The sequence below is a fragment of the Sapajus apella genome, unplaced genomic scaffold, assembly GCF_009761245.1.
Source record: "Sapajus apella isolate SASKATOON/1434 unplaced genomic scaffold, GSC_monkey_1.0 scaffold169, whole genome shotgun sequence".
Lineage (NCBI taxonomy): Eukaryota > Metazoa > Chordata > Mammalia > Primates > Cebidae > Sapajus > Sapajus apella.
Genome location: NW_022437109.1, coordinates 1497856 through 1510390, shown reverse-complemented (window position 1 = coordinate 1510390; position 12535 = coordinate 1497856). Strand labels below are relative to the sequence as shown.

The 12535-nt window shown below is 51.0% G+C and overlaps 2 protein-coding genes and 1 long non-coding RNA gene across 6 annotated transcripts in view; 2 read left to right on the top strand and 1 right to left on the bottom strand.

Annotated features, from left to right (window-relative positions):
• The window catches only part of TARS2 (threonyl-tRNA synthetase 2, mitochondrial), a 15745-nt gene extending 9958 nt beyond the window's left edge, over positions 1–5787 (top strand). Inside the window, exons 12-16 of the mRNA XM_032267556.1 lie at positions 2945–3045; positions 3249–3350; positions 3524–3596; positions 4208–4322; positions 5423–5787. Coding sequence (XP_032123447.1) covers positions 2945–3045; positions 3249–3350; positions 3524–3596; positions 4208–4322; positions 5423–5571 — 540 coding nt within the window. The 3' untranslated portion in view covers positions 5572–5787. The remainder of the gene's footprint in view (positions 1–2944; positions 3046–3248; positions 3351–3523; positions 3597–4207; positions 4323–5422) is intronic.
• Positions 1337–9342, bottom strand: LOC116542547. 2 transcript variants are annotated; one of them, XR_004265257.1, is made up of 3 exons: positions 8985–9212; positions 8682–8812; positions 1337–1794 (listed from the first exon to the last, which is right to left on the bottom strand). It is a non-coding gene; the product is annotated as an uncharacterized LOC116542547 (long non-coding RNA). The 2 variants fall into 2 exon arrangements; XR_004265256.1 differs by having other exon boundaries at positions 8682–9342.
• ECM1 (extracellular matrix protein 1) lies at positions 6100–11999 on the top strand. 3 transcript variants are annotated; one of them, XM_032267553.1, is made up of 10 exons: positions 6100–6768; positions 7995–8057; positions 8137–8238; positions 8386–8466; positions 8566–8652; positions 9338–9660; positions 9916–10290; positions 10797–11017; positions 11171–11258; positions 11679–11999. In XM_032267553.1, the coding sequence occupies exons 1-10, from the start codon at positions 6699–6701 to the stop codon at positions 11907–11909; spliced, it is 1641 nt and encodes a 546-aa protein (XP_032123444.1). In that variant the 5' UTR covers positions 6100–6698; the 3' UTR covers positions 11910–11999. The 3 variants fall into 3 exon arrangements, with proteins under 3 accessions (XP_032123444.1, XP_032123445.1, XP_032123446.1); XM_032267554.1 differs by lacking the exon at positions 8137–8238; XM_032267555.1 differs by lacking the exon at positions 9916–10290.
• Positions 12000–12535: the final 536 nt, after the last annotated feature.

Below are 12535 nucleotides of genomic sequence, written 5' to 3'. Positions count from 1 at the left end.
AAAAAAAAAAAAAATAATAATAATAATAATAATAAAATGAAAAATAAAATAAATGCTATGATGAGAGGAAGCCTGCTTGGAGGGAGAAGTTGAATTTGTAAAAAAAGTTTTAGTAAAGGGAAGTTCCTGGAGAGGTTTGAGGTGGGATTGAGAAGCCTTCATATCAGGGATCACGACTGCCATTGTATCCAGGGTGGAAGGAAAGGCTGAAGGCAAATGTAAGGACGTTTATAGGCATGGTGACAGGAAGTTGAGACTTTTCCCATCCCATGGTATCAGTTATCTGAATTCTTCATGAGGCAGAATCAGTCAGGATCATTTGCTGAAATGAGAGTGGAGGAGAGTTGTCGGTGAGGGGACTGAAGATATGAAGAAAATGCTGGGGGTGGCCGCACACTCCTGTAATCCCAGCACTTTGGGAGGCCAAGGTGAGAGGATCACTTGAATCCAGGAGTTTGAGACCAGCCTGGGCAACATAGTAAGACCTTGTCTCTACAAAAAAAATTAAACCAAATTTAAAAATTAGCTGGGTGTGATGGTGTGTGCCTGTGGTCCCAGCTACTCAGGAGGCTGAGGTGGGAGGATCACTTGAGCCTAGGATTTTGAGGCTGCATGAGCTATCATTAAGCTACTGCACTCCAGCCTAGGTAACAGAATGAAACCCTGTCTCAAAAAACTGAATAAAAATGAAGATATGGAGAGAAAGGAAATTACTCAAAAACTGCTAAAATCTTTTTTTTTTTTTTTTTTGAGACAGAGTCTTGCTCTGTTGCCAGGCTGGAGTGCAGCGGCAGATCTCGACTCACTGCAGCCTCCATCTCCCAGGTTCAAACTATCCTCTTGCCTCAGCCTCCCAAGTAGCTGGGACTACAGGCATGCGCCACCACACCTGGCTAATTTTTGTTTTGTTAGGTTGGGTTGTTGCCTAGGCTGGAGTAGAATGGCACAATCTCGGCTCACTACAACCTCCACCTCCTGGGTTCAAGTGTTTCTCCTGCCTCAAACTCCTGAGTAGCTAGGATTACAGGCACCTGCTACCCAGCTGATTTTTGTATTTTTAGTAGAGACGAGGTTTTCCACGTTGGCCAGGCTGGTCTCTAACTCCGGACCTCAGGTGATCTGCCTGCTTTGGCCTCCCAAAGTGCTGGGATTACAGGAGTGAGCCATTGTACCTCGCCTGGCTAAAATCTTTTGAGTACTCAAAGTTGCTGTTCACTGTGCTGGGGTCTTTTATGCAGGTAACATGTGTATTACTCATGTTCGTGTCCCAAGTGTCTATTCCAGCATATGGTATTTAGCTGCTTCAATAAGTAGTTAGTAAATGAAAACATTAACATTAATGAAATTGTGCCTTATGATTTATTTCAGCAATAATACTAGGCAAATAAACTATCTTTATTACTAAGAAAAACATTGAGAGAGGTGAAACAATGTGCTTACGGTTGCAGAGATAACAGTCATAAAGTGCACAAAGTGTACTATGTTGAATCAATCTAATAAGTTGTTGACTAAGATACTGCTATGAAAAGAGAGAGCAAACAGCTGGAAAATTCATGAGAACAAAGCATAGAGCTTATGAGGGCAGCCCAAAGGATTGCTGGCAATAGCCAAGGACCAGCTGAATCTCGAAACACTGTCTTCCATGGTGGCATCAATCTCTGCTTTTGCATCTGCGTGGTTTGTGACATATTGGGCAGCATTGAGCAGTTCTTTTGCAGGGCCACAGATGTAGGTACATAGGAACTAAGGAAAATGGTACATCTTCATGGGGAAAGAAACAAAGGTGGGAGGGGCCTGAGGATGGGAAAGAAAAAGAAGAGTTAAAGAACCTGAGGGTTGAAGCGCCAATAATTGGAGTAATTGTCATGACCAAGTGTGGTGGCTCACACCTGTAATCCCAGCACTTTGGGAGGCTGAAGTGGGCAGATCACTTGAGACCAGGTGTTTAGACTAGCCTGACCAACATGGTGAAACCCCATCTCTACTGAAAAAAAAACAACATATATATATATATATATGTTAGCTGGACAGCTGGGCGAGGTGGCTCACACCTGTAATCCCAGCACTTTGGGAGGCCGAGGCAGGTGGATCATAAGGTCAAGAGATCGAGACCATCCTGGCCAACATGGTGAAACCCTGTCTCTACTAAAGAATACAAAAATTAGCTGGGGGTGATGGCATGCACCTGTTGTCCTAGCTACTAGGGAGGCTGAGGCAGGAGAATTGCTTGAACCCAGGAGGCAGAGATTGCAATGAGCCGAGATTGTGCCACTGTACTCCAGCCTGGCGCCTGGCAACAGAGCAAGACTCTGTCTCAAAAAAAAAAAAAAAAAAAGTTAGCTGGGCATGGTGCCAAGTACCTGAAGTCCCAGCTACTCATGAGGCTGAGGCAGGAGATTTGCTTGAACCCGAGGGGCGGAGGCTGCAGTGAGCTGAGATCGTGCCACTGCACTTTTGCCAGGATGACAGAACAAGACTGTGTCTCAAAAAAAAAAGAATAATTGTCAGAGCTGGCTGACCAAGAAACAGTAATCAGAGTAGTTTGATGGACTGTTTCAGAGACACAGCCATTGGGGGAGATGACAGGATACAGGGTGCAGCCATAGTTTGGGCGGTGATGAAGATCGCTGAGATGAGAAGCTCAAGGAATTGAGAGGTCAAGGTGTGGACATCTGGTAATATACTATCCATTATTAAGCGGAGCGAGCTTCTGAGAACATCTGGTAATATTATACCATCCATTATTAAGCGGAGCGAGCTGCTGAGAACTGCTCCCAGAATGAATGGAGTAGAGTGAAGTGGAGGGGTAGCGTAGGATAGAGCTGGGTGACATGAATCTTTCAGTAGCCTAGGATGAGCGTAGGTTAAAGGATGGGATGGCACGGATAATGGTTCTGGATAGTGCTTCTGGCTTATCTCGTGCCCTCCCATCTGTTTCCTGTAGATTGATGTGCACCTCCACGATGCCCTGGGCCGGCCACATCAGTGTGGGACAATTCAGCTTGACTTCCAACTGCCCCTGAGATTCGACCTTCAGTACAAGGGGTATAAAACCTTGCCCTATCCTCTTTTCCCTTGACAGCCCATGGAATAGGTCTATAACTCCTCCTCTGCCTTTGGCCCTAAAACTAAACCCTCCACACCCTCTCCTGCCAGAGCTGAATATTTCTTAAAAACTGGAAGGTGATCTTGGATACACAATTTGTGACACTTCCACCATTCCATCCACCCCCTTTTTTCCTTTCAAGGCAAGGGGGTGCCCTGGAGCGTCCAGTCCTCATTCACCGAGCCGTGCTTGGTTCTGTGGAAAGACTGTTGGGAGTGCTGGCAGAAAGCTGCAGGGGAAAATGGTGAGACCTCTGACCCTGGGTTTCTGTTCTGGCCCCAAACCAGATAGTTTATGCTCCAGACCCTGCCCCCTTCATATGCCAGCCTCTTTCCTCCTCAAATCCGCTCCATATAACCACACTTCTGGCCAGAGCCAGAGTGAATATTTTGTCATCATCTGTTCTTTCCCAACCAGGCCACTGTGGCTGTCCCCGTTCCAGGTGGTGGTCATCCCTGTGGGGACTGAGCAAGAGGAGTATGCCAGGGAGGTAAGGAGTTGGGGTAAGGGAAGGGGCAGAAGCAGGCCCAGTAGAGAGTCTGGTGCCCGGCAGTGGGCAGGAAGAGGCTGCACAGGTGGTGGAGGAAGGAGCACAGCCCTTGGAGCCACAAGACTGGGCTGCAGTGGCTGCTGTCCTAAATGCTGGAAATCCTGTATCTCAAAAATGTGACTAATCTCTACCTTGTAGAGATGTACGAAAATTAAACAAATTAACATATTGAAAGCCAAAAGAGCACTGGGCACAAAAATGGGATTGAGGACACAGTTTTATTTTTCCTTTCTAGAGAGAATTGAGGATATGGATGGTACCAAAGTTGAGCAGCTGGTTGGGTAGGGCAGTGGCTAGGAGGCAAAGTCGAGGAAATAATTGGGAGGTTGTCTCCAGTAGGAGACAGACAGAAAAGTTGTGGGGTTGGGGATGAATGGGGAGGAGGTCTCAATGTGGAGATGAAATGAGGAGAGGTTGCTGGTGAGAAGTGGAGAGCCCCAAGGCAGAGGAAGGAGGAGCAGATGGGGAAATTGAGGGAAAGGAGCATCAGATTGTTCTAGTTCCTCAGCTTTCCAATAAATTGACTTCCTGACACCAAACCTCTGTCGCAGACACAGCAGAGCCTGCAGGCTGCAGGACTGGTCTGTGACCTGGATGCGGACTCCAGACGGACCCTCAGCCGGAGAATCCGTCGGGCCCAGCTTGCCCACTACAATTTTCAGTTTGGTAAGCTGAACCTCAGGGCGGATGTTCTCCCACCTGCCATCTGCATTCTTGCTGTTAAGTTTATCAAGTTTGGTAATATATATTTGGGTTAATTGGGGCTCATTACCTGAGGGGGTAGGAGCCAGGATTCAGGACACCTGACTCATTTAGGCCCTGTGTTCCTTTACACTGCCCTGCCCTCCCCATAACCACTTCTGACCCTCAAAATAGTTTTCCTGTTTTTAACTCCACTCTAGCTCTTGGTGTCTGTTAGGTTAATTAACCAAGGAAGCATCAGAGAGAAAGGGATGAGAGGGCTAATACGGTCTTCATTATACTTGTTTATTCTGGACCTAGATGGAGTCAGCCCTAAGAGATGAGGAGAAAGGCCTTAGGGAGAAAATTCTGGCACTGCCCATGCTCCCTTTTTTCATTTTCCACGGTTCAGAGCTCTATCTCGAAGGCCAGGAGCAGAAACTCCTTTGCCAGATGACCTGGTTCTTGAGTTTTACGTACCCCACTTACCCCATCTGCACCCAGAGCAGGCTGTGCCGCAATCCCATGGACTTGCATATGGCCCCTTTCCCTCCCCTACTGCCCAGTCAGCCCCTGCATTCATCCTCCTCAGCAGAGTCCCCTCAGTCTGTGAATCCAGCCCTAATAGACACCAAGGGCCAGAATGGGACTGATGAGAGAAAACTGTTCTAAGGGTCAGAAATGGTTGGGGGGAGGTGGGGCAGTGTGAAGGCCACACCACTCCTGCCACCTTCCCCTTCCTCTAATAGCCCCTTCAGATACACACACACAGGTTTCTCTCTGTGGGTTTCTCAGTGTTTGTCCTTCTCTGCTTGACTCTAAATGTCTCTGACTCCGGGGCTCCTGACCAGAAGCAATAAGGCCTGCAGGGACTAAAGCATTTCCTTATCTCCTCCGGAGAGGAGGGAGGGACTGGCCATTTAGCCTTTTGCAGGCGCAGCTAAATACGTCCTTTCTGTGAACCATTTCTGGGCTCTGCTTCCACCTTTCCTAAAGATTTAGGTATCTCAAGTTTCTGCAGAGCAAAAGAAACTATCCCATTGGATGGATTTGCCCTGAGGTTCCCAAACTGCCTTTTCCTGCAGTGATTGGCCAGAAAGAGCAAAGTAAGAGAACAGTGAACATTCGGACTCGAGATAATCGTCTCCTTGGGGAGTGGAGCTTGCCTGAGGCTGTGCAGCGGCTGGTGGAGCTACAGAACACCAGGGTCCCAAATGCCGAGGAAATTTTCTGACCCTTTGTATGCAGATGAGACAAAAACCTTCGAGAGCCATCAGCCTCCCTTCCATGGGAGGCCCCAGCCCAGCTGACAGTGTGGAGCCCCCAGAACTGCAGAACTAGGTGGAGGCATGTGTCTGCTCTCCTGAAAAGATACATGGTTTGGGGACCACACAAAGGGAGGGAAGCTGTCACTGTTTTGATGTGAGGAAAATTAAAAAAAATAATAAACCGGACTGGGCGTCGTGGCTCACACCTGTAGTCACAGCACTTTGGGAGGCTGAGGTGTGCGGATCACCAGGTCAAGAGATCAAGACCATCCTGGCTAACATGGTGAAACCTCATCTCTACTAAAAATACAGCAAAAAAATTAGCTGGTCATGGTGGCATACACCTGTAGTCCCAGCTACTCTGGAGGCTGAGGCAGGAGACCTGGGAGGCCGAAGTTGCAGTGAGCCGAGATTGTGCCATTGCACTCCAGCCTGGGCGACAGAGTGAAACTCCGTCTCAAAAATAAATAAATGAAATAAACTGGAAGCTGCTGGGCATGTGTCTTCATCTCTGACTCCAGAGAGGGGTGATAAAAGGAACTTCCACTTTGTCTCCCTCTTTCTTGTCCCAGAGAGTTAGGGAAATTGTAAAGGGACAGTCCAGACCTCGCACTGGTAGGGGAGATCCCTTGGATAGGTGTCCTGCTCCCCCCATAAACTCCTTTGTGCCCTGTTTCCCCAACCCCAGTTTGTGGGTTGGGAGATACCCTCTCCACAGAAGGCAGCATGTAGATGGAGAAACTGAGGCACAAACTGGGGGCTCAAACACCTCTTGCCCTTGATTCTCTGAATCAGTTTCTCTTGGGGTCATAAGAATGTTCTCCTCCCATCAGTCCCATTCTTCTCAATCCTCTGAGGAGGCTTCAGGGTGACTTGGAAGGAGTGGCTTCCAGAGGAGGAGCAGCTGGGACTGAGTCATGGCAGGAAGCTGAGGAGGGCGGGAGATCACACCAGACAATTATAAAAGAAGAGCTAGTCCTGAAGCTCATAGCAATAACAGCTCCCAGACAAGCTCCAGCAACCGGTCCTTCACATCTACACCTGCCTAAGAAGACCCACCTCTGGGTGTCCAGTGGTCAGTTCTTGCCCCAGGATGGGGACCACAGCCAGAGCAGCTTTGGTCTTGGCCTATTTGGCTGTCGCTTCTGCTGCCTCTGAGGGAGGTGAGTTGGAGGGTCTGCACTTGGGAAGGAGTCTGGGCTCACATAGCAGGGGTCTGGGACCAGGCATCCCAGATGGCTTATCACTAGCAGAGTGGCTCTCTGGATTCTCTTTTCTGAGCAGGCCCAAAGTGAGCCTGGGAACTGGAGCCTTTAACCAAAGAGGCAGAGAGCAGGGGTACAGAAGGAGAGGGGTTCCTAGAAACTGCTGCCAAGAAACAGAATCCCAGTCAAATGGACAGCTGAGCGGGGGGTGGGTTCACAGAATGAGAGTCCCCTGCTGAGGAGCATGTAGGGAGGGTGCTGGTGGGGCAGGCAAAGGAGGGAAAAGGGGCCCTCAGGCTGCTCAAAACCCCGATTGCTGGCCTAGCAAGCCTTGACTGAATCCCTGTCTGATGAGAGGAGGAGTTGAGGGATATCCATCCATAGACCTACTCTGCATTCAGCATATACACATTCTTTATCTGCTTTGATGCCTAAACAAAACAGGAACTCCTCAATGCTGTGGGTGGAAACTAAGAAAAAAAAAAAACACCCAGGGCACTCCAGCGGGAAGCCACTGAAAGGATGTCAGTAGATCTGTCTGCTTCCCTGTGAAGCCCCATGCCATTGTTCCTCCCAGCTCCTGGTCTTTTGTGTCTGCAGATCACCTACAGGTGATTCCCTTCCCTGTGCCTGTCCCAGTCCCCGAGGCCCTAAATTGAGACCTAAACTAAGGAGGAGCTGTCACTGGCTGAAGGGGAAGCACTCAACCTTTAGGAAGCCTCCTTTGCCAAAGTCCTAAAGATGTTTCAGGGCCCGAAAGAGAAGGGTGGGTGGAGGAGATGGGTGGGGGAGGCTCCAACGAGCTCAAGGTCCAGGCTTTTTCTTCTGAAAGCTAAAGACCATCCCAGCAGAGACTGTGGGTTAGGGAAAGACGCTGGCAGAGGAAATGAGGGCCTCCGTCCCCAATCCCGTATGGCACACTCCCTACATCCAGCCTCTGAGGCAGTAGAGGTGGAGCTATCAGAACTCCACAGGCTTTCTCAGAGCCCAGCCGGTCATGTCTAGGTATGTTTGGGCTGGTGCTTGGGCTGGGAGACGATTAGGGAACCCAGGGCAGGTGAATACAGAGGGGCGTCTCCGTCTTGGTTGTCTCCTACGCCTTTGATCTCTACAGCCTCCCTATCCGTTGCTGAGGTCCAGGGAAGGCCCTCCCAGCAGCCCCTGACTTGCCCTTCTCCCCCCAGGCTTTGAGACTGCAGAGCAGAGGCAGCTGCGGCCAGAGCACATCATGCAGCACTTTCAAGAAGGTAACAGTTTGGGGGAGCAGCATGGGACCAGGACTCCAGGAGGCTTTGTGGGCTCTGATGTCTCCCCTCTTGCCTCTAGTTGGCTACGCAGCTCCCCCCTCCCCACCCCTGTCCCGAAGCCTCCCCACGGATCACCCTGACACCTCTCAGCATGGACCTCCCTTTGAGGAACAGAAGGAAGGTAAGGTCACCCCATACCCTACCCTCCAGGTTTTTAATCTGGCCTACATCCCACCCTTCAGATGGAAAGGAGGGAAGAGGCCCCACCCCCTCTCCCAGCCCTGGCTAGGAGAAAGGTTGCGCTGCTCACACATTCTCCCTTCTATAGTGCAGCCCCCTCCCTGTCAGGACACCACCCCTGTTCAACAGGAAGAACTGCTACCTGCCAGATTCCCTGCTGAAAAGGAAGGTGAGCGCTTGCCCACCTTCCCTCACCTTCATCCCACTGTGGGTCCTGTTGACACCAGGCTGATATCTGTTCCTTGGTGCCTTCACCCCTATCTTGCAGTGCAAGATAGTCCCCCTCTCCCTCAGGAAGCTGTGCCCCTCCAGAAAGAGGCACCCTCTCTCCAGCACCCCAGTGAACAGAAGGAAGGTAAGCAGCTCCCTCTCTTCTTTACCCACCTTTACCCATGGCCTTCCCCCAGGGCGTGGGCCTAGGGGCAGACAAGACGGGTGGGCTCTGCAGCTGCCCAGTTGTGTAACCTTGGGTAAGTTACATACTTCTCCAAGCCTTTGTTTCTTCATCTGTAAAACTGAGGAAATACCTGATTTAGAAAGTTATGTGATTAAATGACAAAAATAGCATCTATTTTCACTTGCTTCTCTGCTGAGTTCTTTGTGTATGTAAACTAGCCAGGCTCTCTCTGCTAGAGATGCCCACCCCAACATGGCTTTTGCTTACTCCTTCTACACCAGTAGACCCACCTCTTCCATATCAGGAGGGGATGATCTTCCAATCCATGCCGAGAGGATGAGTGACAGCTTTAGTCTGTCATCCCCCCTGCTTTAGCGCTCAGGTCCCTGGGGAGAGGAGCAGGAAGCCTGAGCCTTGAAAAGCAGGAGAAAGTGGGGGTAGGCTGTGAGCTGACACCTTTCACACTTCACTTCTCTTTTCCTTTCAGTCATTCTAAAAGGAAGAGTCAAAAATTGTTCTTTCTCATTTCCCCCTTATCTACCCAACCCTTTCTCCACCCCAGATTCTTTCAGTCCTCCCAGCTCATCCAGCCTTTGTGGATTCCTCCACATGTCCCCCCTTCCCACTGTTTTCCCCATTCCAGGAACACCAGCTCCGTTTGGGAACCAGAATCATCCAGAACCTGAGTCCTGGAATGCAGCCCAGCACTGCCAACAGGGCCGGTCCCGAGGGGGCTGGGGCCACCGGCTGGATGGCTTCCCCCCTGGGCGGCCTTCTCCAGACAATCTGAATCAAATCTGCCTTCCTGACCGTCAGCATGTGGTATATGGCCCCTGGAACCTACCACAGTCCGGCTACTCCCACCTCTCTCGCCAGGGTGAGACCCTCAATTTCCTGGAGACTGGATATTCCCGCTGCTGCCGCTGCCGCAGCCACACAAACCGCCTAGAGTGTGCCAAACTTGTGGTAAGGTTGAATTTTTGATGCCGGGGGGTGTCCTTTAACCCCCAGGCAGTATGTGTGTTTTAAGGGTTAGAACACTAGGGTCTGGAGGAACCTCAGGTCCCATTCACTGGCCCTACTCTGAGGGTCCCCAGTGTGCCAGGGGAGCAGAAGACAGCCACTATTTCTTTTTTTATCTGCATGCCCAGGGTCCTTTCCTGGAGCCTGGGAGGAAGGCAGGAATGTGGACAGTGGGCTGATCCTCCCCTCTTGCTCTAGTGGGAGGACACAATGAGCCGATTCTGTGAGGCCGAGTTCTCGGTCAAGACCCGACCCCACTGGTGCTGCACACGGCAGGGGGAGGCTCGGTTCTCCTGCTTCCAGGAGAAAGCTCCCCAGCCACACTACCAGCTCCAGGCCTGCCCCAGCCAGCAGCCTGATATTTCCTCGGGTCTTGAGCTGCCTTTCCCCCCTGGGGAGCCCACATTGGACAATATCAAGAACATCTGCCACCTGAGGCGCTTCAGCTCTGTGCCACGTCACCTGCCAGCTACTGACCCCCTCCAAAGGCAGCTGCTGGCACTGACCCGGCTGGAGAGGGAGTTCCAGCGCTGCTGCCGCCAGGGGAGCAACCACACCTGTACATGGAAGGCCGTAAGTGGGCGTCCCAGTCTCCCTGGGAGCCTGTTTGCCTGCCTGCCCATCTTCGACCTCTGATCCTGCCGGTCCATGCATCCGTGTACCCTCTGCTGTGAGCGTGTCCACCCGTTCATCTGCTTGTGGCTCTCCGTCCATCCATGTGTTCGTCACCTGAGTCTGTTAATCTCCAGCTTCATACTACACCTCTGGCTTCCTTCACTCATGACCCACACATGCATCCGTCCATCCGCCCAGCTCTGGCCTCACCTGACCCTCTCCATCCACTGTTCCAGCTCATCTCCCAGCGCCAGCTTAGAACCTCATCCAGGCTCCCATCCGTCCACCTTCCCAAGCCTACACCTCCACAGCTGCCTCCTAACCCTCTTAATTCTTTGCCATCCCCTTTGGGCCCCTGGGGCTGGGAGCCCCTCATCTAGTTGCCAGGGGCAATAAGGGAAGTCAGTGGTCAGGAGAGAAGGGGCTAGGTGTCCAGCTCTGACTTCCCTCTCTCTGGCCCACAGTGGGAGGATACCCTTGACAAATACTGTGACCAGGAGCATGCCATAAAGACCCACCCCCACTCGTGTTGCCACTACCCTCCCAGCCCTACTCGGGATGAGTGCTTTGCCAGTCGGGCTCCCTACCCCAACTACGACCGGGACATCTTGACCATTGACATCAGCCAAGTCACCCCCAACCTCATGGGCCACCTCTGTGGAAACCACAGAGTTCTCACCAAGCAGTAAGTCTCGCCTAGTCCTTCCCCACTCTCTTCCTTTTCCCAAAACTTCCCTTCGGGACAGCTTTGGAAAAGCAAAATCATGATATCCTAGCACCATCTGATGTCAGAAGAGGCCCCAAATCCCTGACCTCTGCCCCTTTCACACCAACATAGTAAACATATTCCTGGGCTGATCCACAACATGACTGCCCGCTGCTGTGACCTGCCATTTCCAGAACAGGCCTGCTGTGCAGAGGAGGAGGTGAGTATGCAGATTCTAGTCTCCAGAGGAATGCAGGGAGGGGAGGGAAAGAGCTAGAACTGCAGGCCACCCCTTCTCTTTAGTACCTCAAACCAGCCGTCAGATACAATGGCTAGTAGGGGAGGTATTTCTTTTTGGTTCCGGAAGTCTTCATTCTGACCTGGTCTGCTCCCATCTCTAAGTTCCTATTATGCCTTCTCTGGGCCTCAAACTTCTGGCAGTTCCAGATGTACACATTTGTCAGTCACAAGAAATCCATCTGTACAAGGCAGGCTTTCATTCTCTTTGGGCCCCAGGAGGGGAACCAGGGACAGAGCAGTAGAAGCTGATGAAAAGGGGACTTTGGCCACCTGAGTATCCATATCTGTCCTTGGACCACCTACCTGCCCCATCATCTGTTTTACCTTTCTCCTTCATCAGAAATTAGCCTTCATCAATGATCTGTGTGGTCCCCGACGTAACTTCTGGCGAGACCCTGCCCTCTGCTGTGACCTGAGTCCTGGGGATGAACAGGTCAACTGCTTCAACATCAATTATTTGAGGAACGTGGCTCTAGTGTCTGGAGACACTGGAAACTCCAAGGGCCAGGGGGAGCAGGGCCCAACTGGAGGAACAAATATCAGCTCCACCTCTGAGCCCAAGGAAGAATGAGTCAGGGCCCTGGAGGGTCAGATGGGGAGAACCCTACCCTACCACACCCCCTTGAACACTCATTACAGTAAACACCTCTTGGATTTGGTATCCTCATTGTCTGTCTAATGCCTCACCCGCAGGGTTTTAAGTGGATCTTGGTGCCCTGGCCCAGGAGGGCACTGATGTGTTCAGACCACACACACAAACACACCCTCCTAAGCCTGCTTGGATTTCCTTCAGTGACTGGCGCCTGAGGCCCACTGCCCTGCCCCGCTCACTGAACAGAAATTCTACAGGCTGTGTGATGGGACCATAACTAAACAGCTTGATGTCACTTTGCCATCTTGAATTTATTCACATATTTTGAAAGGAGCACCACCTTGTTAGCCATCAGGACTCAAAGAAGATATGGTTCTCGGCCTTGGTGAGCCCCCAAAATGTCACAGCCCAGCCCATCTATCTATCTATCTATCTATCTATCTATCTATCTATCTATCTATCTATACATACATACATAATTGCACTTTAGGTTCTGGGGTACATGTAAAGAACATGCAGGATTGCTGCATAGGTATGTACGAGGCAATGTGGTTTGCTGCCTCCATCCCCATCACCTATATCTGGCATTTCTCCCAATGTTATCC

What these genes read in the sequence shown, in the direction of transcription:
- ECM1 (XM_032267553.1), top strand. Translation starts at nt 6,699, where the DNA reads ATGGGGACCACAGCCAGAGCAGCTTTGGTCTTGGCCTATTTGGCTGTC. An exon ending in ACACCTGTACATGGAAGGCC is followed by an intron (nt 10,291 to 10,796) that starts GTAAGTGGGCGT and finishes TCTGGCCCACAG; the next exon opens with TGGGAGGATACCCTTGACAA. An exon ending in CACAGAGTTCTCACCAAGCA is followed by an intron (nt 11,018 to 11,170) that starts GTAAGTCTCGCC and finishes ACACCAACATAG; the next exon opens with TAAACATATTCCTGGGCTGA.